Consider the following 27,985-nt stretch of genomic DNA (forward strand, 5'->3'; position numbering starts at 1 on the left):
GGTCTCCGCCTTCTGACTATTTCCCCATCTCTCCTCCTCACTCCTTCAGCTCTGTCTATAGCCTCCAGACAACTTGGTGCCAAAACCAGAATGTAATAGTTGAGGCTGGCTGAACCACAGCCAAACAAAAGGAGAAGGTCTCTTCCTTCCTTCTCTGATGTGATGCCTTTGGTAAGGCAGACTAAAATTACTCAGAATGTCAGCCATGGTGGTCTCAGATTTAAGCAAGTGACACCTGAGGTGCAAGTGCACTTATTTCAGAAATTAGTTTCAATCTGTTTATTACCAGCTTAATCTACTTCAATTTAGGTGCCTCAGAACTAATTTAAGAATCGGCTTCATTTACCACCGAGGTTCAAATTGGACATGATTTTGCCAAGGCAGTGGTGTGGCATTCACAGCTAACATGGACGTCTCTGTTTCTGTTGCTCTCTAAAGTAAACTGGGAACCCCTTTGAAAGCAGTTGTTCAGCCTGTGGTCAGAGCATCCCATGGGCAAGCTGGCTGCTGGCTCAGCAGTGGGCTGGGTTATACACCGTGCCCCTGAGCGTGGAAGTGGTCTGTATCTACCTGCTGGTTGTGATTACCCAGATAAATGAGCCTCTCAGCTGTGCCACTCAGTTTTATTGTCAGAATCCTAGCCTAGCAAGGTTACTGCTTTCTGGGAGGATTCATGTATAATCCTCTGGCTCTTGTGGACAAATTTACAGTGTCCTTGCAATAGGCATGAATTAGCTGGCAACTCTGGCTGGGGTGCAGCCCCTGGGCTGCTGTGGTGCGTGATTATGGGTGGTCAGTATGTGATACTGAACATATCTGTACAATGGTTGGTCTGTTCAGAACCTGTTTTATCTGTGCCACGTAAAAATTAGCTTGTAACAGTTTGCATTAATGCTCTTTCTCCCAGAATATATAGCACCTTGCAAGCTGCTGGAGGCCCTAACTCCCCATGCTTTTTTTGGAGGGCATCTCGTCGTTTTCGCACTGACCATCCATTCCCATTCTTCTGCTGTCCATGAGCCTTTCTCCATGTAAAGTTTTTATGACCTGTCATTGGGAAGTACCTGTATAAGTGTGGTGGATCATGGAAATGGCACCTTCACAGCTGGGAGCTAAGTGATGGGGTTTGCTCCACACAGTTGTTTTTGAGGCAGTCCACCTACAACTCCTGTGTTGTGTGGTCTTTGAAAAAAGCTCTTACTAATGCAGCCGTAACATAAGGACAGGAAAGTCCCTCTTCATTTACTGAGTAGCCTCACTGAAGTCCATAGCAGTTCTCCCAGGGTAAAAGACTACCTTGCACAGGTGCAAAGGTTGGTTTGAGGCTAGGAAGTCCTCCTGGCAATGGGAGAGACACAGCATGTAAAATATTCATCTCTGTTACAGTTTTATGTGTGCCTTTAAATGTAAACTGTTGGGTTTTTACTAAATGTATGTAGAATAATAGACCTCAACAGGAACAAGAGGAAAATGAGATCAAATGAGATCATTGCAAATGAAGGAGGTATTGTAAAATCAGTCTGAGGAATTTTAGTCTTTGGTGGAACATGACAGAAGCACATACAGACATAAAATGTTGTGTGACTGTCTTGACTGTTTTGTCATCTCTTCTAACCTGCCATTAGTGGTACAAAAGTAATTTTTCTACAGAAGTTCTGTGCATTCTGTGCATCCTAGAGCAATCCTTGCGTGTCTCAACTACCCTTAGATGAGTGTTTCTAAGCAGACTCTATCTGCTTTATTTAACTGAAGAAAAATCTCATGTAACAGCCATTTGGGGATCTCAAAGCACATGAGGAATCTTTGCAGCCATCAGTGCCAGTCTGATTAGCCATGCTTCTTCTGGGTTTCCCTTGGCTTTCTTCACATTCCCTCTTTGCTGTGGGAAAGGTAAATTCGGGACACTGAAATTTCTCCAGACAGACGTCTGCTTGTGAGCATATTTCTAGCAACTGAAATGTTTATGCTGCATTTGAGGGACTTTATCACCTAAATGTTCTTTCACAATATAATTAATACTGTTTTATTAAAATTGTTCCTCTTCAAGCATACTTTGCATATAAAGCAGTAACTCGAGTTTAGCATAATCCAAGCAGTGCTAGAGGTAGAATGCATATATGAGAGGAAAGAACAGGATCAGTGAATCATGTGTAGCCTGTTTTTGCTGTGTCCATTTGCACCCCAGCCAGTATCTTAGCATTCAGTATTTCAAGCATTAGCTTTCTGTTCTGGGTAAGCGTAGGGGACTACGTAATTATATTGTATTTCCTTTTATTCTGTATGCTGTTGTAATAATGTTATTGCCTAATACAATAATGTCAGATTTTAATTAAGTTAATAGTAATTTGGTATATTAGAGTTTTTATTTGAGAAAATAAACTAGGTGATAGTGCATATCAAGCTGTCCATTTTTTTCTGTTTGTATTTATTTTCATTTCCTGTCATCCTTCACCTGTTGAAATTAGGGTGTTTTTTGTCTGAAGTTGTTCCAAGTTATTACAGCCCTTCAAAGACTTACATCTGACATATTGGTGTTGTAGTGAGGAAATGAGATGCCTGACTTTTTATTAAATCATAGAATCATAGAATGGTTTGGGCTGGAAGGACCATAAAGGACCATAAAGGTGTCCCTGTATGGGAAGGGACACCTCTCACTAGACCAGGTTGCTCAAGGCCCCATCCAACCTGGCCTTGAACACTTCCAGGGAGGGGGCAGCCACAAATTCTCTGGGAAACCTATTCCAGTGTCTCACCACCCTCATTTCCTTCTAATACCTTATCTAAATATCCCTCTTCATATTTTAAGCCATTGCCCTTTTTCCTCTCACTACACACCCATGCAAAAAGTCCTACCCCTGCTTTCTTGTAGACAAGAAATGAACAGTTCTGCAAAAATTCCTGCCCCTCAAAAATAGTTGCACCTTATTAATCACTGAAATGAGTTAACTAGGCTAATGTGAAAGGGCATTGTATGAGAGTAGTCCAGCAATGGCAGGCTTAAATTTGCTGGAAGGCAAAGACAGAATACATTTGCATCAAAGACAGTTTTGTAACATAAAAGCTTATGCTAACCTTCTGTGGTGGGATACTTTAGGAATACCCAGTGATGTATGAACTGACATAAAAGTCAGTTTTCTTCATGGTTCATTTCTGTAAAAGTGTCCTGAATATCATCTCAACATACACCCAAGAAGAAAGAAGAAGAAAAGGGTGAAAGGCAGAAAGATTCTTGTGTTTCTTATACCCTTCCCTTTAATTCTTCAATTCCTTTTGCTTTCCAAGTGACCTCAGTAATCTGTAAACTTCCAGATCACATTTGGAGGAGGTATGTTCTCTGTCAGACACAGAGACAAAGCTTGTCTTGTGCTGGGAGATACTCAACCCCCTCCTTGAAGTGCCATTTTCACATACATTTCCTTTTTCACACACTGAAACGTGTGTGAAACACACAGTCTACTACAAACGTAGACTGTCCTTTTGGTTAGGTGCTTATTAAGGACTTATTAAGGATTAAGTAGGAAAACTTGAGCGTGGTTCAGCAGTTCATAGTGCTTCAGCTAAGTACTCAGTCAGCACAATAAAATTCAAGCATATGCTTTGATTTCAGTGTGTGTGTAAAGGCTTTGCAGAATAAGGACAGATTAAAGAAAACTTTTGTTGAACTGCAGCCCATCTGTGTTTGTCTTTTCTATGTGTTCACCATTAGAAGGCTCAGAAATTTCTTGTCACTTAATTTTTTACAAATTTAGATGTCTCAATGCTTGGATTTTTTTTTCTGCTGTTTGTTAGCACGTGTCACTGCCAGCCTACCTGTTCTGTTTCTGTTGGAAATAATGACTGTATTGCTGTATTGTTTGTGTGGTTATTCATGGACATGAAGGCAGGCAGTTATGGAATGAGAATGTAGAGATACAGATTTTGATCATTCTGACTTTTGGAATATCTTGAGGACTGAGCTATTATAGCTTAGGCTGCCAAGTGCAGTGAGTTTAACAATAAACTAGGAACTTGTTTTCCCACCACAAACTTAGAGACTTAAATGTGTCTCCTTTTGTGTGATCTGGGACTTGAAAACAGAATTAAAAGGAACAAGTTGGTGTTTGGTATATTTGACCAGATAAAGAAGAGAAAATCTCCCATTTCCTCATTTCCTTACAATAGCTAATTGCTAAAAATGCCTTCTTCAGATATTAATTAGATCAGCCTGTAGGCTGCTCTTACTTGCATTTAGGATCTGATTTCTCTCTGCATGAGATTCATACAGACTCAGTAATCAAAGCTTTTTTTTTTGCCTCAGAAGGTATACTTAACCAGAGAGGCTCATAGATTCCTTAATTCCCATTCTACTTCCATTCTGCTGTCCCAGTGCCTGCTCTCACTAAACTTCAAGACAAATTAACAGATAACACTATGAAAGAATACACATGAACAATTTCATCAGTGCCTCCTCATTCCTTCATTTGTAATTTATTTTCCCCGCAATGAGACCTGGAGAGGCTTGGATTTTTGTGGGAGTGTTTTTCAAGGTTCATTTTTAGCAGCATTATATAGAAATAATTCAGACTGCTTCTTCATGAATCTCTGAGTTATGTTTCAGAAAATGAAAAAGTGGAAGAAGGCCAAAAGGTTCTATTTCAGGCATAAAAGGAAAAAAAATTCAACTCTTCTTGTTTCTCAGTTGACTAATGGAATATTCTAAGCTGATAGTGTTTTTTCAACTTCTCTGAATCAATGGCTACTCAATTAATTTTTTGGATGCCAAAACTTTTGGTCAGGTAAGGTGACCAAGCCAAGAACCTCTCTCTTTTTTTGAGTGCCCAGGAATACTTAATTTTGATGAAAGATTTTCACGGTTCGTACAAAATGTCTCAATAATTTCAACTGCCTAGGAATGTGTCTTTTTCTACAGATACCATTTGGGTTATTTAGATGTTTTTATAATTCTAAAGAGATGAAGGTGCCTACTGTCCTACAGCAAATAATAAAAAAATCCCTGTTTACATAAACTGACAACTTTTATTATTAAACTTGGCAGAAGCCAGGAAATGCTTCCCAACACAATTGTATCACTGACAGCTTACTCAAATGAGTTGGGATTTAATTATGGCAGCACAAGAAGAACAGAAAGATCTCTTTGACTAAGTAGGAGTTTAATTATATGTGAATTCCTGCTATCTCTTTTGTGTCTCTATAATGGCAAATAAAAGACCTGAGAGAAGACCAGAGTACCAAAGTATCGGAATATCAATAGCATGCTTCCTGTGATAAAGTCCTTATAACTTTTTACCACCTGAGTTTCATTTCAGTTTTCCTTGTGAATTATTCGTTGCCTAACCAACTGAGAGAAGTAGAATTGCACATTTGAGTCTTTAGAGGTGATCAATACATTATTGATCATGTTTTTAGAAAATAGTAGAAATATTTTTTTGTAGCAAAAAATATCATTTTGGAGATACTCAGGTCCCTGATGAGGGCATGTCAAAATGCTGTTAAAAGATTAACACATCAGACAAGCAGCTTTGTCATTGTGTATCAAGCTTTTCTGTCTGGGTTTTGGGGTTTTTTTTGTTTAGAATGTGCCCTTTAATAAACAAGAAATGCCTTTTTGGGGAGATTATTTCTTACTACCCCTCAGCCGAACTAAGGCTCTGAAACATCATGTGTATGTGTAAAGGAAATCAATATCAGCTTTATTTGTTTTAAAAGATTTAATAAACCTCAGATGAACTATAATTGTAAAATACCATTTGATTAGAACTTTGAAAAGCTGTATTTCAATCTGTACCAGTTAGCTAAAATCAATCCCTCCTGTTTTTCAGAACTGTTTATCAGAAGTCATGGTAATGAAACACCAAAGAAAATTTTTTTGGAGCTGACCAACTTGGTTTTAGTGGCTCACGTTTATACTCTCAAAGGGTGAAAACATATTTAAAGCAGTAAACATTTGTTTTGTTTTGGTGTTCCATCCTATAGAGTAGTTTCTTGTAGTGCCAGGAAGGCTGACTTTAAAAGAGCTTGGTTGGAAAAATACATCTGAGCAATTAATGTAAGACAGTTTTGTAAAGTTTCACATATATATTGTAAATCTCAAGTACTGTTTTTCTTAAAAGTCTTTCATGCCTGGAGCAGTAAGATTCCCTGTTATCTAAAAGAAGTCCTTTGTATTGCAGAAAAGCTGAAAATTCGGTTCTACAGGCACGCATAAAAGGCAGAAAAACAATGATTTGGGCATATATTTTGGTCTAGTTAGTAACATTTTGAATTCCTAAATTTGATAATGCCCTGTGTACATGGGGAATGACTGGTGGTTCCTTTGTTCCCTGAAGCCAAACAGTTGCAGCATCTTCTGTTTAAGTTCTGATTTGGTACAGTGTTAAATATGAAATTGGTCAATTTTGACTCTCATGTTTTCTGTCTTCAAATTACCCTTTTTTTTTCTTTAGCGATGAACCTCTTCACAATTTATTTTTTAAACCTCAAAGATAAGATTCACATAGCATTCAGACTTCCTTGAAGATTCAGTGTTGTGAAAATAAGGCACAGTGAGTGCCTTATTAGGCATTTTTGACAGTTTTCTACTAAGGATACGAAGCTCTCAGAAAGGGGAACTGGCAAAAAAACAGTTGGAAAATTATTTTTTATAAAGAAAAGACACGTATTGCTAAAGGAATAACTCAAGGGTTAATTTCAGTTTTTTTAATAATATTAAAATTGCAAGATATAACAAAAAATAAGAGGCAGCCTTGCTGAGGTTCCTGTTGGAGATGAGCTTAGCAACAGCCTCTATTTTCCTCTTTTACTGTAAAAGCTCATCTAGATAAAATACAAACAAGCACTGTAAGTGCAATGCAATTATACCTAGCTGCAGGAAAGAATATTGAACAGTTTTGTTACAGTGCTGGAGATTAGTCCTGGAATGTAAAGCTGAGAGACCAATTAGGGACCTGCTTCATTAAAGGATGTGGAACAAGACATTCATAAGGCACCAATAAATCCATTAAGAGGAAGAGGGCTCTGAACTGGTCTTTCATGATTTTGGTTATTAACTTCAAGGATTGCTGAGGCTGGTGACTTCACAAATACAGGTTTACCTAGGACTCACCATAACTCTACTTGGCTGAGCAGCATCCATCTACCAGGGATGAACTGGGAGAAAATGGGAGAAGAAGAGTTCTACAGGAAATCTTCCCTCTTGTGTCACTATGAATCCTGCGTGAACAGCACTGCAAACCCAGCTGTGGAATAGAGTATTTTCAAAGTTCCTCATGTAGGCTAGACCCCAGATGGCTTTTTCATTTTCATAAATCAAAATTTCTGATGCTGGTAAATCCTGAAATATCAGTTTGTTATGTTTGGAAAGCATTTTGATTAAATCTGTCCCAAGCAATGGCAGACAAGAAATATGTGCTGCTGAAAAATGTTACTGTTATCTACTGAAAGCTGGGTTTAAATATTGACCAGCTGCATAGAAAATAGCATCTGGTTTGTCAACAGCACAAACAAAAGGCACCAAGAAACCAGCACATTTCCCTGCATCCTGATGGTTCCAATTTTCAGGCATACCAAAGAGAATATCTAACATGGGAAATACAGGCTGCTCAGAGTGAAAGATGCTTGAGCCTGGTTAATATTTGTTACGAAATGATGGTACTTCTTCCAAGTGTCATCTCCAGATGGTCACTGTTGGTTTTACCAACATTCTGGAGTAAAACTTGCAGCTGGAAGTTGCGTCCCAGAACACTCAGCGAGTGCTACTGGGCAAGACCCGGGCAGGTACAAAGTGTTTGTAGTTTTCCTCTGTGCCTGTTTTGATGGAAAAAACAAGTTTTATCCTGCCTAAAAGGCTGTCAGGAATGTCACTGGTCAGGATTTGGAGCCTCTTTTGTCAAACACACAGCTGCATCACAGCTATCACGTGGGACTTTATCAATTTTTCATGCCACAGTTAATCAATTTTAGCAGATGATTTTCCTCACTGGCATCGTTCCCGCCTCCCCCAGGGCACTTCATCCATCATGGACAAACAAGACAGGGATTTGTGGAAATGTTAGTGAGGTGGCTTTCCTCAGAGACAGCAAACTGCAACTTTTGTGTCAGGAATATTTTACAGTGTCCATTTAAGTGTAGGGAACTCTCCAGAGTGGAGCTTCTTTGCCAGGTATGCAGGCAGTTGCTTTTTTTTATGTTTTGTTGGAGCTAATGATTTAATTATTATAGGCATTGTTTTTACCATGCATGGAGATAGCTCAAGAAATGGAAATACACTAATTAAAAGAAGATGACATAAAGTGGGGGTTAGTAAAAAATAATGTTTACTGTATAAATACTGAAAAAAAGGAAAAAATATATATGAGAGATTATTGCATTACTCATAAATCAAAGCAGCACAACAGCAAAGAAAAAATAAGCATTTACTGCTCACCTGACGTATATTATATGATATTCCCTCACAGATTTTCTACTGAAATGAAGTATATTAAAAAAAAAAAAATAGACCAGCTGCTTCTGGTACATGATAAGCATGAACATAAAGTTGTAATCACAAGAGTTAAAATCAGCCTGTAGTGATAGGGTGAGGTTAATGGTTTTAAAGTAAAAGAGGGCAAGTTCAGATTAGATATAGACAAGAAATTCTTTACAATGAAGGTGGTGAAACACTGGAACTGCCCAGGGGAGCTGTGAATGCCTAATTTCTGGAAGTGTTCAAGATCAGGTCAGATGGGGCTTTGTGGTCTTTTGGAAGGTGTCCTTGCCCAGGGCAGGAGGGTTGGAACTAGATGATCTTTAAGGTCCCTTCCAACCCCAGACATTCTATCATTCTATGAAACTACATTATTTTACTATTTTCCATCAAGTGCTACTAGCTCATAAAAGTTTTCAGCTTGAAACATTTGTAGAAATGAAACCTCTACAGTTTCTTTTTCAGAGGCTGGAAACCTTATGCTTGGAATTACTTCAGCTCTGGAATGTCTGTAATATATTGAAGCATTAATACTTTGCTCATTGGTACCTTACTAATTAGCCTGTGACAAGAATTTTAATTAGATGCACAATAGGTGTTCTCCCTACCTTCAGTGGAGAAGCTATTTCCTGGGGAGAAAAGTGAAAGGGAAAAGATGGTGGAAGAGATCAAGAGAAGACAAACATAATCTAATCCTCACTATGGCAAGAGTGTACAGCAGTTAATATTTTTCAAAATTGTGTCTCTGACAATTTATTCTGTTTTGTGAAGTACTGGGTAGGAACAACTCCAAGTGCAGGCTGGGGACTGAGCTGTTGGAGAACAGCACAGGGGAAAGGGACCTGGGGGTGCTGGTGTGCAGAAGGATGACCATGAGCCAGCAATGTGCCCTTGTGGCCAAGAACGCCAATGGCATCCTGGGGTGCATTAGAAGCGAGGTGGTTAGTAGGTTGAGAGAGGTTCTTCCACCCCTCTACTCTGCCCTGGTGAGGCCACATCTGGAATATTGTGTCCAGTTCTGTCCCAGTTCCAAAAGGACAGGGAACTGCTTGAAAGAGTCCAGCGCAGAGCCTCCAAGATGATTAGGAAAGTGGAAGGTCTCCCTTATGAGGAAAAGCTGAAGGAGCTGGGGCTCTTCAGCTTGGAGGAGAACGAGGGGAACCTCATTAATATTTATAAGTATGTAAAGGGAAAGAGCCAGGAGGATGGTGCCAGGCTCTTCTCAGTTATGCTCAATGACAGGACAAGAGGAGGCAATGGATATCATCTTGAGCATAGGAGGTTCCATATAAACCTGAGGAGAAATTTTTTCAACATGAGGGTGACAGAGCACTGGAACAGGCTGCCCAGGGAGGTTGTGGGGTCTCCTTCTCTGGAGACATTCAAATCCCACCTGGACACATTCCTATGTCACCTTCTGTAGGTGACCCTGGTCTGGCAGGAGGGTTGGACTCAATGATCATTCGAGGTCCCTTCCCTTTGGTTCTGTGATTCTGAAGGTTCACTTTGTGATTTGCTCTTTTCCCATGTAGAACACGTGTTATTTTTTTTCTATGATTTGATGTGTTATAAGCAAAAGGAGAAATACTGGAACATGACTGTAGTTAGTTATTAGCTCAGAGCTGGGCAGCCCCAGAACTGAGCTGAGCTCATCCCAAGCCCCCACAAGTCTCTGTAATCTCAGTTGAAGAGCTGAGCTGTCTATCTGTAAGTTGTATCAAGGTGAACAAGCTTAGAAAGGGAGATGCCTAACATCTGTGACCAATGGCATAAGTTGAGCCAAGGCTGTAGCACATTGTAGAGTTCAAAACCTCAAAAATAACAACTGTGATGAGCATCATCTGCCATTTTTCTTCTATCAAGAAAAGAGGTAAAGGAAAGATAGAAGATACCTGTCTGAAAATACTGCCACCACTAATGTTCTCATTAGCCTAATGGAATATACCCTGGTGCAGAGGACTTTAGGACTGTCATTTGGGATGAAAGCTGTTTTAAAATCTATGAAATATCTGGCATAGTGAGAGTCTTAAAAATATAAATACAAAGTTTCTTCCCTCTCTAAGGAAGCCTGAGTTGTGTGTATATAAAGTTATTTGTCAGGCCTGATAATTCCCCTAAGTCCCAGCAGTGAAACTGGTGATTCAGTTTCAGTAGATAATGGGACATTCTGAAAAATGATGATCACAGATCCAGGGAACATTTTATATAAGGAGATAAAAACAACAATAAAAATAAGGGGAGAATGAACTGCTCAGAAGGGAAAACTGGTTAATAATTTTTACCTCCCTGAAAGGACACCTTTTTCCTCCACTTCTCTGAAGGAAGTGGAAAATGGCTGTGCCATTTGCATTTTTTGAAAAATGCCTTTCTGTATTTAATTTTGACTGGAAAAGTTCTTCTGCATGGTGAATAAAGTCACGGGTGATCTGTGTTCCAGAGTATGCTCTGTAGATATGTAAGAGCAATAGCTTAGTATTATTTTTATCCAAGAGGCCATATGAGGAAAGAGAGAATAAAGTTGCACCCTTTTTGTTTTCATTAAAGTTTGCAGCAGTCACTGTGAGCTCAGAGCTAATTTTATGAATGTTAGAGAACATTGGTAGAGTGAAAATAGCAACTTAATAAATGGAGAAAAATCTTTAAGATCCAGGTGTAAATTGTAGCAAGAAACTGAAATAAGATGTAATCCTTGTGCCAAAATCAAAATAACCAAATTTTGGTTAATTAATATGAACAATCCGACAGTATGTAGTCTGCAAAACAGCTGAACACTATAGAGTAATTCTGCATACAGGAGAAGTCAGAGAAAATTATGATGCCCTGTGACCCACTCTACAGACACTAGAAGTTAATCTAAAATTGTATTTGCTCTTAAGTATTCATTCAACTGCTCTGACTTGTAAAAGATGATATAGTCTTTTCAAAGGGCTTTATTAACTCCCCTGTCCTGTGAGATGTGGTCATGTACCATGGCATATCTGTCTCCTACTATGAATTTGATTAGAAACAGAAAGGAGTGGGGAACTCAAGGTGGGGTTTGTAGGATTGCAGAGTCTTTTATCTGATTGAGATTTAATGCTGATCCAGGTACAAAAGAAAGCACTACTTGCTGTCTAATTGGAATGCAGGTTGGGTCTGCCATGTCTTATGGTACTTCTTGCTTTGCAGGTAGATTGTGGGCCTTCCCAGGCTCCTCTCAGCAAGCAGGATGCCACCTACCTGCAGATCAGAGCTGGTGTGGCCACTTCTGTAATGCACAATACTGAAAGCTCTTATCTCTGCAGAAAGTCAGGATTTATTAGCTTAGATTTAATGCCATGCTACATACATCTCTATCATTCCTGGCATAATGATGAGCTTGAATATTCCTGCAAACAGGCTGCATCTTTTCCCTTTGTCCACTTTCCTAGTAGCATTGCTGCTCACATAGGTAGCACTCTTAACAGAGCCTTTATCAGTACTCTGAGAACTGAGCAGATTATTTGGATAAGGCAGTTATAATATACCACCGCTTCATTTGGACAGTGCATTTTTGAAGGAAAACAAACAGCAAAAAAGGCCCACCTCTTATGTATTTGTCTTTCTTTGAGAAATAAAAGATAACTTGTTTTCTGTCCTGAGTTGTTAGGTGATTGTAGACTTCAGCATCCAGTACTTTTATCTTTCCTGTTAAATACATATGTGAGCTTGCTGTGGGATACAGTGGAATATTTTGAACTGCAGGCCTCTACAGAGCAACTCATTTATATCCCAGGTGGTCCAGTGTTATTTTACACACTCTAGTTGAGATAAGGATATAAATTACAATGCAGGTCAGAAGCCCTAACCAGAGTTGGCAGGAAGGAAAGGATATTGGTTTGCTAGAGTAATTACCCATAGGAAGTGGTGATGCTGACACTGGCTTCATTCTTTGAGTGCTGCTAAAGCTGTTTATCTTCATTCTGAAGGCTTTAGTCTTTTATGGTTTGAATGCTGGCTGTGAAGGGAGCCACCTCTTTTCTCTATGTTCTATCCAGCAGTAGTGCTCTTCAAAATATTCTGAAGAATTTTTTATCTGAAAACTGAAGAAAAAAATATCCTGACTTCTGAGCCAATAACTGGAGCTTATTTAGTCAGAGCCATACTGTCCTGAATTTGAATGAATATTTGGAATGCATTTTCTTAACTAAATGGAGGGTATTATGTTGTGGAGTAGAGATTTAGTTGCTGTTGTGTTATTTTATTTTGTCTCTTCCACGCAGAATTAGCTAGAAAGGCATTTTCTAAATTATAAAATAATATCTGAATCTTTTATGATTTCTTCTCTCTTATATAATTTAAACTGAAGATTCCTTATTTAAGAAAGCCTAAAATGAATTTAAGAGCTTGTGTTATGTAAGTCAGTTAGTTACATCAAGCAGAAAAACTGAACATTGCCTTTGGGAGAGTGAGAGGGAGAAGGAAAACAAATGCTTGAAAGCAGAGTCTAGGGAATGGAGGACAATTTGGGGACCAACTTCTCTGCAAACCTTGCCACAGAGAGACTGGCAAAAGGCATCGGGTACACGTGGAGCACCAGCCAAGCTCAGAGGTTCTCCAGGATCTGTTACGGATGCTTTTGCCTGTGTGTTCAGTCTGGGAATAATACTCAATATTTTCACATGATTTTGTCTTGCAGAATGATTGAAGATTGTGGGAAAAGAGGAAATACCATGGCAGAGAGAAGGCAGCTGTTTGCAGAAATGCGTAAGTACTTCCTAGAAATGTTTTGCTCTGACAGACCAAGCATGTTACAAGGCAGTGTCAGTAAACTTTATGCAAGCTTTGCTCCTCAAGTAACTGATACCTGTGTTTCACAAATGGCTTTATATCATGAGGCCAAAACCTCAGGAAAATGGGCTGATTTGACCAGAGAGCAGCAGAGAGGGATTTTCTGCATCAGATTTTGTTATTATAGTATTTTAATCAATAGCTTCTTGAGACAAAAATGCTGCAATACACACCACTGAAGAAGGAAAAGGTCTCTAAATGACTACATCTTTTAGGGGGTATCTGTAGTGAGTTGACCCCAGCCAGCTGCTAAGTACTCAAGCAATTTGCTTTATCCCAGCCAGCCCCCACTAGGATGGGAAAAAATATAGGGAGAAATAAAATGAGAAAACCTATGGCTTGAGATAAAGGCAGTTAAGTGATGGAAAGAGAGAGGAAAAAAAATACAACAAAACCCAACAGCTGGAGCAAGTGATGCAGAAGTGGTTACTCACCACCTCTCAAAAATCAGACCAGTGCCCAGCCCATCTCCAAGCAATGTCTACCCTGGAACACAAAACTCATCACCCAGTTCTTTCCCTACCCTAAATTTATTGTTGAGCATGATCTCGTATGTTATGGACTGTCCTTTTTGCCAAGTAGGGTCATCTGTCCTGGCTGTGTCCCCTCCCAACCTTTTGCCCATCCCCAGCTGACTGTGGGAAGGGACAGTATAGGAAAGAGAAAGGCCTGGATGCTGTGTAAACACCATTCAGCAATTGCTGGCATGTGTGTTGAATAGGTGTGCTACCAGCTCTTTTTTTTAGCTACAGATTTAAAAACATAGCACCACACAGGCTGCTATAAAGAAAATTAACTCCATCCCAGCCAGACACAGAACAAGGAGTCATATGCTACATACACCACTTCAGCACATTTTTTATAGTTTCTGGTGAAGCTCTGTTCCCTGCAGAGCAGTGTGTCAGGGATGTACCATATTAACAATGTTCCTGCGGTTCTCTTGACAATCGCCTCTTATTTCTCTTACAAACAATCCACTCTTTCTCAAGGAAATTCTGTTATGGATGAAGTTTGAGGCTGTCACCCTGCTACTGGGTTTATCTAAATTCTGTCTGTAATCGTTATGCTCCCTATTATTTTTCCCTTGCGATGTAGTAAAAAATGACAGACCATCTCCCCCTTCTTCTGCTGGAGACCAAGATGAGCATTACTGGGACTTGAACAGTTGTGCACACTGAAAGGCCAGGTCTGTGCTGGTGAATTAAATGTGCTCAGGACTGTTCTCCAGGGGTGATCCCAGAAGTGACTGAATGCCTTGCATCTCTGCTTCTGAGCTCTCCAAGCTGAGGGCTTCTCATTCAGATGGCCTACTGAGAATGGCTGTATACCACTCCATTTCTCTTACAGCCTGATTGTACCTTGTTTGCATGTGTTTCATGCAGATGGATCCTTAAAAAAAAAAAAAAAAAAAAGCCTCTTTGTTTTGTTTTGTTTTTTAACTTGGTACCTTGCTCAATTGTATAGAACAGGTTTTACTCCTGTAACAGAGCCAACCAGAGAAAAGGCAAATACATAGAAATGGAATTAAATGTGTTTCCCTGAAATGTGTGGTACAATTAATAAGCAGTCTTGTGTTTCATAGACCATAGTGAAGGCAACACTTCTTATGTAAAACCTACCAACCAAGAGGGAGAAAAATTTAAAGCACAATCTCTTCATCTACTTTTTGAGGTTTTGGGGAGTGGTGCACATCATCAGCAGGCCTAAACACACTGTGCCAGGTTCTGCCCCCATCCTGGTCCCTTGGTGCTGTGCTTGTTATGTGAAGTAGCTACCAGTCAGTTTATAGCCATCTCATCTCTTGGACAGCTGCTTTGGAAATGTTGCCAGACCTTTAAATTGGAGCAGCCAGGGCCCAAGCTATGTGTGAAATAGAGAGCTGACCCTCTGAGGACACATGGATGTGGAATGGTGAAAGTCTGACATGCTTTCATTATTTTGCCCCCTTCTGCAGATTGCTGTCAGTCTTTTCATTACAGCATGATATTGTTTCTAATTTGGTTTGCTGGCAGTACCTTGGTCTGATCTGGCATGTCCGCCAAAGATACTTGTTATGGGCTTTGTTGTTAAATATTAAAATTAGATGGAGATTTTCTCTGCTGTTGGAGCCTGGCCAGTGTCTTTTAGCCTGCAGCTTGACCAGATTGTTCTTCAAAGTGACAGACACAGTGGGCTGACTATTCCTTGCCTTCTTTTACAGAAGTCTTCTCACACTGTAGCTCCTGCCATTCCCCTTCATACTCCTCACCCCTCTCCACATTCCCTGCAAAGGAAAGAGCCTTGAAAATTATTAAACAGAGTCAGCTCATGTGTCCCCTTTGTTCTCTGGCTTTCCTGCTAGCAAAGAGACACATAGGTCGTATTTCATACAAATGTCACTGTTATTCTCTTCCACTAGGGGCTCAAGATTTGGATCGCATTCGTTTGTCCACCTACAGAACAGCATGCAAGCTCAGATTTGTTCAGAAGAAATGCAACTGTAAGTATGTCAGTGCTGCTTTTGTATCCCATCATTATCAGCTTTCCCCTGCACTCCACAAGCAGTCCATCAGCACAGTCACAAATGAGGACTGCTTGATCTGGCATAGTAAAAGACATTAATCAGAGTGCCTGAGCAGATTTTAAATATTAACTTGTTTCTATAAGGAGCTTGTCTTAAACATACCAGTTACTCAGTCATAGAAGGGTGGGTTTTGATGTGAGCCACAACTTTGATTAATCAGCACATTACCAGTTTCCTCATAAACTAACATTCAGGAATTCCAGTAAGATCCTGCAAGTTAAATGCTTTTATATCAACTCTGTGTGAAGAAATGGTGGTTTCAGAACTTGATGATTGGGGTGCAGTAAAGTAAATGCATTGTCAGTCAGACCCCTTTGTTCCAGAAGACCAGCTAGAGACATCTCTTCTGAGAGGATGAACCTGTTCATAATCTCACCATGTGTCTGTCTTCCCCATCTAGGCTTCAATCTGAAAAAATTCCCCACTCAGTTAGTGACTTTTTAAATATTTCTTCTGAGAATCAATCTTTCTTCCTTAAGAGTTCCAGCTTCTATTAGCACATTATTGTGCTATGAAGCTGAAAGAGGAAATACATATAAAATCTGTAATGGAGCATATCCTTTCTTATCATATATATCATATTTCTATCCAAAATAGCATGCCCATACTTAGAATAGTGGGGTTTGGTTTATGTGTTTTGCTGGCCCTTTCCATACCAAGTGAAAAAGAAAGTCCTAGCCAGGGGAACTTTTCTGAGCAGTGGCAGTAGGGAGAGGACTAATGCAGAGAAAACAAGATTTTGTAGTCTTTGTATCTAAACTGGAATGACTGTTTGGATGCACTTGTGTTATACACAAGTGGTGAATATGTTAAGAAGACCTCAATGCAGACAGAGATTTACTGCCCAGGAAATAGTTCCTAGTTTTCAGGCTCCATCTATCTGCACTCCAGAATTGTTTAGCTTAGGCTTTCCAGGCATACTGGAAAGGCCAAACTGTGGCAGCAAATGCTTTGGAGAGTATTTATTGCGTTATTAACTACAGAGCTGGTTGTTCAATCACTTCTGCAGCACATTTCTCATGTTTTAAGTATGTGTTTAGCTGAAGTATGAATTGAAGGATTAGGATCACATTATGAGCAGGCTGCCAGACACAAAAGCCAGCAGGGGTTTAGTACCTGTCCAGCACCTGGCTTCTCCCATTCAGGAAGAAATGGTGTTGAAAGACACTTTTATATTGCTTTCTGTTGCTTATTTTAATTTTTCCATTTTATGCTTAGGAGGATGAAAATTCCACTTCACTGTCATGGTAGCAGAGCACAGTAGTGTGAGGTGACAAAAGTAGCCAATTCTGTTGACAGTGATAGCAAAGTCATAACACTAATTGCTTTGATGACTGTATACAAAGCAAAAGAAAAGAAAACTAAGCATGTGGTAGCTTCAGTTTTGGGAGGGGCTGGCTGACTAAACATATTGGTTGTTAATCTGAACTTTGTTCCTCTTTTTAATTAGCTGCAGCCTGCCCTTGTGGATTTGTTGCTTCTCTCTTTCATAGAGAGCCAATGCACATTTTGCCAGCTTGTGTCAAGTTGTTCATGGACAGTGATTGTCTCTGGTTGCTGTGATAACCTAGGAGACATAATTTGCTGGTCTTATATCAAGACTTAGATTGTATCAGTGTCTTCCAGGAAAAAAAAAAAAAAAAAAAAAGTTGTCCTAAGAATTAGTTTCTTTAAAGCTCAAGTAATAATGCTTATTGCTCTGGAATGGGCTGAACTGCACGTGTCTTTCCACTACCAAGTGCAGTTTTCTTCTGATTTTTCCTGCTAGACTGCTGTTCTCCCAGATTACTTTCTTTCAGTAGTGGGAAAAGAAGTTGTTTATTCACCTGATGTGATTTCAGGCTATGGCTGTCTAAGACAGAGCACCTAAACATCGAGTCACTGAACCGAGCTCTGCCCCCAAATGGTTATTATCAGACCTCCAGCTCTTGGCAGCCACTCTTTTTATTATCATTTTTCCTACAGAACTTACTGTTATGCACCACCCAATAGTAAGTTCAGGGTGGAGGGAAAGGACGTATGAAAAAAACCTTTCTGCTGCATCTGAGCTGTTCCATTTAGGGGAGAATACAAAAAGAAAAAGCTCAAAGGCAGCCCTGCTCCACTCCCAGTACTTAGCACCTCCTGTCACTCCTGCCAACCTTACCTTCTTTCAGCTGCACTCTCCTGCCCTGCTGGCCCAGACTTAGTAGGGAAAAACTGCCTAGATTGAGTGTGTTTAAGGGGTTTAAGAAGGTGTTTAAGAGCTAATTTAATAAATTGCAGGAAGCTGCTCTTGGCTACAGGCTGAAGGTATTTGAGGGTGGAAGCAGAGAGCTGCTTCAAGTGCCAGAAGTGGCTGTTTCCACGGAAAGCAGAGTAGAGGTTTTTATTAACATTATCTTTTTTACCTGGAGGTGCTCATTAGCATAGACAGTCGTGGGATATCATCAAAGAGGTGGGTGTGTTTATCACAAACTGTTCACTGTTTGTTTCTGCTGTCTTTAATGCAGACACAGGTTCATCTCCTGGCCTCTGTTTATGAATTCAGTACAAAAGGCTGTTTTGCTGAAACCTTCAAAGCAGCTGCCTGGCTTTTTCTGGTGATGTAGTCGGTGTGCAATGGGCAAAGGTGCCTTCCTATTCTACGAGCCATTCTCTCTTGGCTTTTGCTTTTTGGTTGTCTTGCAGCATTTCTCTTTAAACTACTTAAACTGTCTGGCCAGAGATTATAAGGAGGTCATGTATATTCTGACAAATTCCACCATATGTCAGAATACCACTACAATGAGTGCTAACACCATCAATCGAATTAATTGCTCCATCAAATTGTTTAATTTTCACACGAGAAAGACTACTTCAAAGATATATAGCAAGCAGTCTTCAAAATTCCAAATATGTCTTTCCTATAATTCTATAAAACTAAGAAAACTACTGCACATGCAAAAAATATGTCTTTTATGAAAATCTCTTGGAGCATTTAAACCAACAGGCAGTTCAAATAAAATCGTCAAAGTGAGAAAAATCAACATCAGTCATTAAAATTATTTGTCAAACAGGGTGGAATTGAATCTAGTCCAGCCTTATTCTTCAGAGAAGCAGAATTTTCTTCCTAAGAGCTCAGAAAATAATAAATACATAAAATTGAAAAAAGTGTAATTTTATCTTTGAAAGAAAAATTCCTTCAAATTTAAGTATTTCCCTATGTTAATGCTACAAATAAATAGCAATAACATTTACAAATTATTGTTGGTATATCTGAATCTGCTAAGGGGATCAAATGTGGGATGCATTATATAGCGAGAATCCCAAAAGCAAAAGACCTACAGAGTTCTATGTGCAGGAAACCTAAAAGGTGAGGAGATTTGTTAGTGTACCATGAATATAAACTAATTTTAGGCTTCTCTGTTTTTGCTGATAATTTCTAAAATTTAAATGAATAAAAAGAGACACTTTGTAGGTAATGCAGATACCTTTGAGGATGAGGTGAGTATAGGAAGAGATGATTACAGGCCATTTGCTTATCACTTTGCAGAACTACTGTAGCAATAGACCTGTTGCAGTAGCAATAGTCTTCTTGTGGTCATAAATACTAACACAAGATGTAGGTATCATTTCTGAAAAAGAAAAAAAAAAAAAAAAAAAAAAAAAAAAAAAAAAAAAAAGAAAAGAAAGTAAATCAAAGTAATATTAAAGAAGTCTTGAGAAGCTCTTAAGAACCCAGACAGAACTCTGCTGGTGGTTATGCCATCTTCAGATCTCAGAATGTAAAGCAGGAGTGTTCAAGCTGACTGTGGATGTTCAGCTGGATGATGGTGTGGGATATAGTCTCAGAGGTGCAAAAACCTGATCAAACATACTACATGTTTATTCCAGTCTGTACTGTACAAAATGAACAAAATGCAAATAGCTAACTTCATCATCACCTAATTTTCTGATCGGCTTTTAAAGGTGGCCTTAAATAGTGCAAAAATCAAGGAGGGAGAACTACGAGTGAGCACCATGAGTTCTGCAACATTTGCAGAACTTGGAAACTCTACAAACCAGTGTTGCTCTGGCAAACTCAAACAGTAAGATACTGTCCTTCACTTTACCTCCAGTGCATCAAAGCAGGTTTTGGAGCATCTGATAGACATTCTCACCATACTGAGACTCCCACTCAGCTCCCCTTACTGCCAGGAAAATGCCATTTTGGTGAGGTTGATTTACAGCTGTTTATCTGTAGCATTCAGACACAGAAGCATAATAGGCTTTCCTAAAACAAGGCATGAAGGACCGATGACAGCAGTAGCACGTATCTTTCTACATTTACCAGTATTCAGGAGCCATCAAAAAGCACAATTTATTGTTATCCCAGTTATCACTGTGCAGCTTGTTTATTTTAATATTTGGTTTTCAGTGAATTTATTAAAACCCCATTGTTCATGCAGAAAAACAAGCTGAGATGAAATACTGTGTTCACATGCAAATTCCCTCTGGTTTGTGGTGGCAGCAGGAGTAGAACACAATAACACAACTTAATGAAAACCAGTCTATGATTGAACATCACTCACTAATATGGAACTGTACAGCTGGAATGCTACTGAGGTCCTTGATAGACTTTTCTGACTTTGTTGTGAGATTATTCAATGACTCTGGCTGCAAAAAGCAGATTTTGCTGATTTCCCTAGATTGGAATAAATCATTGGCAGTTGAAAGCTTGAATCTAAAGCCATGCTGGTGATACTAATACGTGGTTTAGTTAATGCATAAAAAAGGGAGCTTGCTTCTCTGGCAGTTTAATCCCTGCGCCTTAGGGTTTCAGTGTCTCTGTTTCCCACTTCAATATTCTTCTGCGAGAGTGATTTTTTTTTTTCATTGTTTTATCTTATTCAAGTTGTGGCACAGCTGTTTCCACATAGGGAGCACAGCTGCCGTGGCTGTGATAGTGACCTTGTGTCCAGGGCAGTCTCCTTGACCTCCACTCTGCTCTTCTTCCTACCTCCTCTGGGCTTAGGCTGAGGCATGTGGGCATGTCAGCTTGATGCTCTTGGGTGCCTCTCTGATCTGGTCTGCTTTTTTAGATTTGTTCTAAGTTAGAATAATTTCTCACCCTCCTGATATATAATAATTTGCCACTGAAAGTGAATGACAGTTATTGCAAGGGTACTATTTTTAGATGATTTGCTTAAAACTTTTTTCCATTTGTACTCCTATACCTCCTGTAGCGTTACAGCAAGCTGCTGAAACTGGTTTTGTCCTAGAAACTGACAATTTGGAAATCAAATTATTGTACCAGCTTGTGTGAGCTACTGGTCCCCATCAGGCTAGCAGGCACTTAAAAAAAATTATTTTATTAAACCTAAACAAAATTATCAAGGTTTAGATTTGTCGTTGGGTTTGTTTCTTTTTTTTCTGTACAGGGCTGATACTTAAAGTACAATTTTATCTCATGCCATTCACACAAAAGACACAGTATCTGGTACCAGTAGTAAAAGGAAAGGATTTGAAAGTCTTGATTCCACTCTGGAAATAATACTGTGAACTTTGTGTTATTCAATGGCTCAGGAAGTCAACAACAGATCCAGGTTCAATCTTCTCTTCTGCATGACAATGTATGTTCTGATCTTTAATATCCAAAAAAAAAAAAAAATCTCCTAATACAAAGCTATGGGATATTCAGAACCCTTCTGCTCTGTCCTTATTGTGTGAGAATTCCATGAAGGTTTGTGCCATGACAAGAGGCATTCCTGTTTACTGTCCTGTCTTTTACTTCTCAAGGACTGTGTAGCCTGTGCAATTTTGTTCTTGTCCCTCGTGCCTTTTTTCTCAGGATGACTATAATAAACAGCCACCAAATTATCATTATTACAGAACTGTATAGACTAAATAACTTAATCTTTCATCACTGTAGCTTTCCATGGTTAATGTTCTGTTCTCATGGTTGGTTTTTATCATTCTTGGAAGCAATTAAGCACAAGATAGACTGAGGCTGGGTCACAGAGCAATCAAACTGAATGACAGTCAATGTTGCCTGCTTGAGAAGTGTGAAAGGTCTTTTTGGCTGCAGTTTGAAACATTTTTAGGAGAACAATCTGCTTCTTGAATTTGTGATTATGTCATTCTCATATTGTTCTAAACCTTCAGTGATTACTCTTCTAATGAGATTTTCTTAGAAATCCTGCCATTTAGGAAAAAATGAAACATTTTTAGTTCCTGGTTTTATTCTTCTCTGTTGAGCATCTTGGATACTGTGCAATCTGATTACCATTAATAGTAGTGGTAGTATTATTATTGTTATTATTTAAATATAAAGGATGCAAATATTAGTCATGTTCTTTGTTCACCGTTTTAGCAGAAGCTGAGACTTACAGTCATTCACATAATGACTCCAAGAGATACAGCTTTTTAAAAAGAAAAAGGAAAATCATTCTGTGTTACAGGAGTCATGGTACCATTGTGTATGTTACTAATTTGGGTATCCTGCAGTACTTGAACAATGGAGAGAAAGATGAGTTAATGATTTTTAAAACTTTTTTGTTCCTTTGTCTTTACCAGTGACTTAGAGCTCCTGGAACTGCTAGTACTGTTCCATATGGGTTTCCAGGCAACTCTGGGGGAAGGATGCATATATCATACATTCTGCATTATGCATCAATTATTAATGAAAAGTTCAAAAGGGTTTGATTTTTCATACTCCCTGCAGACAAATCCTTCAGAAGGATTTTGGTCTGTAAGTGTTCACTCACAGCACAGTATCCTGAAAATGTGTTCGGATTTTCTTTTATATTCCTTTTAACTGGAAAAGTTTAGTAATATATTTGACAGATCATAATAGCTGCTAGAGAGCTGACATATAACCTGTATATCTGGCTTGTTCGTTGAGGGACTGCTAGTCAACCTTTTCTGCAATGTTGGTATAAAGCAAACTGTTACTACTTGAAGGGTTTGTGGTATCTCAGGTGTCCCTGAGTATTTGCTCTTAAAGGCTACGACTGCAAATCTGTCTCATACAAGATTGATAAAAGAACTATCAGTGGACATTTGGAACTCATTTTAATGGCAAAAAGAGTTAACCAAAGGTATATATCTTAAGCTCTCACATTTTCATTTGGTTTGAGATTGATATTTCAAACAAAACCATGATTCCAAGTGGCTCCTGTTAAAACCTGAGTTGTATAAGTTTGTCAGCTAATATTATTTTACCCTTTACAGAGGAAAATGATTGAATTGGCTTCCTTGGAGCTAGAAGTTGACAGGCACAGAGACTATGTCACTTCCCAAATATACCTTCCTGCTGCCCTCTGCTACACAGGTGCCTAAGCCCTGCCTTGATGCACAGTTCATTGTAATGGGATCATAGCTGAAAATCTCTTCATACTGATTTCCTGAACTCTGCTAGAACTGCAATTCATTGTGATGTTTCTGATGGCTTTCCTGATGCATGTTTAAGATTGGGACAGTCTGTTCAGTTCCCCACTGATGTGTGTTACTGGTAACAGATGTCAGTCACATTTGGCTGGTAGGCTTTGGATTAGTTACACAAATCCAGAAAGTTTGTTCATCTGATTTCACATCAGTCCTCCTAATGAGCACTTCAACCAAAATAAAATAAATTATTATTAACTTAGAATTCTTCTAGACAGGCTACAAATTACAAAATATATGCAGACATAGTCTCATGCTGATAAACTGATACCTTGGTGATAAAAAGGATTATTGTGTCTTCTGTGCGATGCTGCTTCTTCATACAAGAGCTTTTTCTTCTTTCACCCTCTTACTTTTCCCCACAAACAGTAGCTGTTTTTAAGTCTCCTTCATCATATTCCTGTCTGTTCTTCAGCTTCATGTCATTAGCTGTGGCATTTGCTTTATCTGTGTCTTCTGTGCAACCCTCATCCTCTTGGAGGCTCTCTCCATTCCTTTTATCTTCTTGGCTCCAAGCACCTTTCTTCAGGCAAACCCTCTCTTACACTTGAGCTTTTGTTCCCTTTCCCTGGGCTGTTCTGCTCTGTCCTCTTTGGGTATTTTGCTGAGGCTGTACTGATGTTATGCAAGCACCTCCATAATATGCCAGAGTTCATTAAGCAGTGTGATTTAATGGCTCTCACATTTCTCTGGTTTTTTGGGGGGGCTTGATTTTTTGGGTTTTTTGTTTGGTTGGTTGGTTTGGTTTGGTTTGCTTTTTTTCTTGTTTTTTGGGGGTTGGGGATGTTTGGAGTTATTTTGTTTTGGCTTTGTTTTGTTGGGTTTTTTTCTGTGTGACAACATATTTATGTGACAAAGAGGAGGGAAAAAGTAAGAGGTCTTCCTTTGAGTAGATACTGAGTTTGGTAATCATGGTCCTTTGTTCCTGGGGAGCATCTGTCCATCACCTTGAACCAGCCCTGCCTCTACTCTGGACTCAAAGCAGTAATCTTGAGGAGTCAGACATGAACAGGTCATCTGTGCTTTCTGTAAAGGACTGTTTTGATGTCTTTGCAAAAAATTGTTTTCTTAAGAAGATAATGTGCAGCGTTTAGCCCTATCTATGTGCCATAGCATTGCATTTTAAAGTCTCCTTCTCCATTGTGTCAGCTGACTTGAGACTTTTGCTGGAGGTTTTTTGCCTTTTCCAGGGTTTGATGCTCTGGAGAATGTGTAGGTACTATGCAGCTTTCCTTAACTGCACAGTCCCCACCATCCTCCTGCCTAAACAGCCACCTCTGATGCAGCATCCCGTGATGGTACAAGCTATCTCAAGTAGTTTCTTGTTTCCTTTCACTATCAGTCTCCAGTTAGGTTTACAATTAAAACTGGTGTGGAGCCAGCAAGGATGCTGGCTGTCCATGTTCTCAGCAATTAAGAGCCTCTTCGGGCTGAAGACAGCAAACAGTCCTCAGGAGAACAGTCAGAGTGTGGGGTGCCTCTAACAATACAGATCATAGAACTGTAGAATCATCATGGTTGGAAAGGACCTTCATGATCAACTTCATGACATCCAGAGTATTGAAAAAGAAGCTTAATCTTTTACCTTGTATTTTCATTCCAGAGTTGCTCCTGAGATTATTTTCTCTAAGTCTTGTTGGAAGATTTCATACAGCATGTACCTTATATGCTAGCACAAATAGTGAGAGCAGAAAATGTTGACCATAAAAATAATTTCCTGGTTTTATAAGTGTGAAGAAAATGCACAATGTAATGTCCTGTCCTCTGTTTGCATTGTTACTTACAAAGTTCTGGGACTCTACACAATGAACATTCAGCTTCCTGGCATTGATTTTTGTGATATACAGTGGCTTTACAAAAGCAGTTTTCCATGTGCTAAATTAAGGTATTTCTAGGCTGAATTAAAACCGAGTTGTGTGTGTGATATTGCTGTTAGCTGCAATGGATTTCTAGCAGAATATTTGCAAGCAGTCTTTGGCCATTTACTGTGCACAGCGTGGGCTAGTTCCAGGAGAAATTCTATCTATGCTCAGCCTTTTCCCTTTTCTTTAGTCCATGTGGATAGACAGATAGATAGATGGATGTCTTCTTTCCTGACAGAAAGTAAATTGAAAGTAACTATGTTGAACTCCCTGACATTATTATGGCATGAAGGAAGGAATGAATCAGTCTTTCAGTTCATATTGTTTGAGGAGGTTGAACTCAATTTCTGACTAGTGTCATACTGGATCTCTTGTAAAGGTGCTGATCTTCTGCATTCCATTCATCTACATTTTGTCTTGAATCTCTTTATTTTTTCTTGGATTTGCAGGATATGTTTAAGGATTGCATGTGTAAACTAAAGGATGACAGATTAGTGGCCATGTACATCAAGACTCTTACTCCATCTAGGGGCCCTGACAGCATCAGTAAAGAGCTTCTGTCACTCTGAGAAGGAGGGGTGGATGTGTGAGACTGAACCTAAAACCCATTTATCCGTCATTTCACATTCTGCAGTCCTGTTTCCTTTCTCACTGCTGCTGATTGTCAAGCTCTGTGTCAACTGGAGCTTTTTCTGCTTCTCTTGGCTTATTCCTCAGACCTGTTTCCTTAAGAGATGTGAAGTTTTGGTGGGTGATATTGCAAATTGCTGCAATGGGAGCTGCTGCAGTTGCCTCCTGGTGCTGCTGTTCTGGTTACTGAACAAACAAGCCAGGGTACTGGAGCATGGTTCACAAGACATTGCTTTGAATGAGTAATGGCAGGAAGGCAAGTGCAGAAAGATTAGGTTAACAAAAAGCCAAAGTTTAGTCAAATATCCTCTGCAGTTTGTCTGAATGATATGCTGTTTACTCCAATGAATTTCATATGAAAAAAAATGAATCTTCCATATACCAGGATCCATCTCTCCCTGTCTCAAAGCTGATTACTGCTCAGATCCCCCCCAAAATTCTGGCAAATAAATCCCATTTTTTCCAACGTCATAGATCTCTAAATACCTATGAAATTTGAATTTGTGGCAGAAATTGGCACCTTCCTATCAATCTCAGCAAAAGATTAAATAATATTAGAGTCTGAACTGTCCTTATGACTTCAGGCATAGGGTGCTTTTTCACCAATGTCCTGTGTATCACATGAATCTCCTCCTTCATATTCCCTCTCAGCAGCTGAGGTTGATATTGGCATTTTGTCCCAGAAACTTTCTGGATTGCTTTAAACTCTTCAGATGAGAGAAGCGTATGCAAACCCTCTTTAGCATGCCTATTCTGAGGGTGAAAAATGGAATTCTGGTATCAAGTAGTTTACCCAAGCATTAAGTTCAGGTTAAGTATTTCTCCAATTATTTTTTTCAGTTAGATGAAAACATCATGGGCCAAATGCAGTCCACATTACCTAAGCAATTTTTCAAATTAATATTCAAATTAATATTTAAATTTCAATTTGAGTTATCAATGGAATGAAATTAATATATCAGCTCAGGTATATTATTAGATATGTAATATTTCATCTTTTTATTCAAAGAAATGCATGGTCCATGGTTTATTAGTATTCTGTACTTTGTGTTACTGTTTATGGTCTTGCTAATTCTAAATAATTTTTAAAAAATAAATTAAAGAAGACAAAGGAACTATGGGTCAAACTCTAAAAAACAGGAGATGGGCCAAGAAGAGTTTTTGTCTTCAAGCAGTTCTAAATGTGTAATGCGTGCTCATTCTTTCCATTGTGGCTCACTCTCTTCATTGACAGAATCTGCAAGGTTGAGAAAGTAATCTCAATGTGTTTTCTACAGCTGTGAGGGGATAAATTGCTATAAGGAATTTTTAAATCATGTATCCTCTTGTCATCATGAGCTATTTTTTAAAGAAAGCAGCAGTTTACATGGGATTGGGTATAATACCCTATATAGTTAGTGCTGGTAACACATACTACTTCAAAATCAATGAAAACTATAAATAAACCAATTGGTTGCATTTGCACCAAAGAGCTAGCCCTACTTTGTCACGGGGATTTTTTTTTTTTTTTCTGTGGCAATAGAGGGAAATGGCATAGAGGAATAGAGAGGGGGAAAAAAAAAAAAGAAAAAAGAAAGGTATTTGAGCAAGAAAGATGTAGTATTAGTCAGACTTGGCATGTGAAGAAACACAGCTCTGGAGGAGAGTTTTATCACTGCAATAAGGACTTTCAGCATGAAGATGCTTTCTACCTCACAGCTTTTTCATTTGCCATGTGATCATCTCCAGATCTCCAAGCCCATTGCCTTTATGCCACCAAATACCTGGGACAGGGCTGTTTTCTGGAGCGGGCAGTGGGAGTGCCCAGCCCTTGCTTGGTGTTCGCTCGCTTGACGTTTTGCCGATTGAGAGTTAAAATGTTCTGGGAAATGAGTGCTGCTCTTACTAAAATACACCCAGTAGTGCCATCCTGTGGTCAGAACTGTGACTACCAGGAGGTTTGTGCACAGTGTCCCAGCTCTTTTCTAAAAGCTGGTTTGTCTTGGGTTGTTACACCCAGTCTCAGTTGTGCCAGGCTCTAAAATGATGGGGTGATTTTCTTATCTTCAGTCATTTCTGAGCTTCTGTATAGTCTTCCTAAATAGGAGGACTGGGGCATGGCTTGTTCATTACTCTGGAAACATTTTTTTGAGTCTCCTTAATTCAGTTTCTGTCACCATAGAATCATAGAATCATAGAATTGGCTGGGTTGGAAGGGACCTCAGAGATCATCGAGTCCAACCCTTGAACCACCGTTGCAGTTGCTAGACCATGGCACTGAGTGCCACATCCAGT

At 39.2% G+C, this 27,985-nt stretch overlaps 1 protein-coding gene across 3 annotated transcripts in view; it reads left to right on the forward strand.

Annotated features, from left to right (window-relative positions):
• The window catches only part of DTNA (dystrobrevin alpha), a 182,392-nt gene that overhangs the window by 72,272 nt on the left and 82,135 nt on the right, over positions 1–27,985 (forward strand). For all 3 annotated transcript variants that reach the window (XM_030446270.1, XM_030446271.1, XM_030446272.1), the window contains exons 2-3: positions 13,119–13,186; positions 15,669–15,749. In XM_030446270.1, coding sequence (XP_030302130.1) covers positions 13,119–13,186; positions 15,669–15,749 — 149 coding nt within the window. The remainder of the gene's footprint in view (positions 1–13,118; positions 13,187–15,668; positions 15,750–27,985) is intronic.

Source organism: Calypte anna, chromosome 2, assembly GCF_003957555.1.
Source record: "Calypte anna isolate BGI_N300 chromosome 2, bCalAnn1_v1.p, whole genome shotgun sequence".
NCBI classification, from domain to species: domain Eukaryota; kingdom Metazoa; phylum Chordata; class Aves; order Apodiformes; family Trochilidae; genus Calypte; species Calypte anna.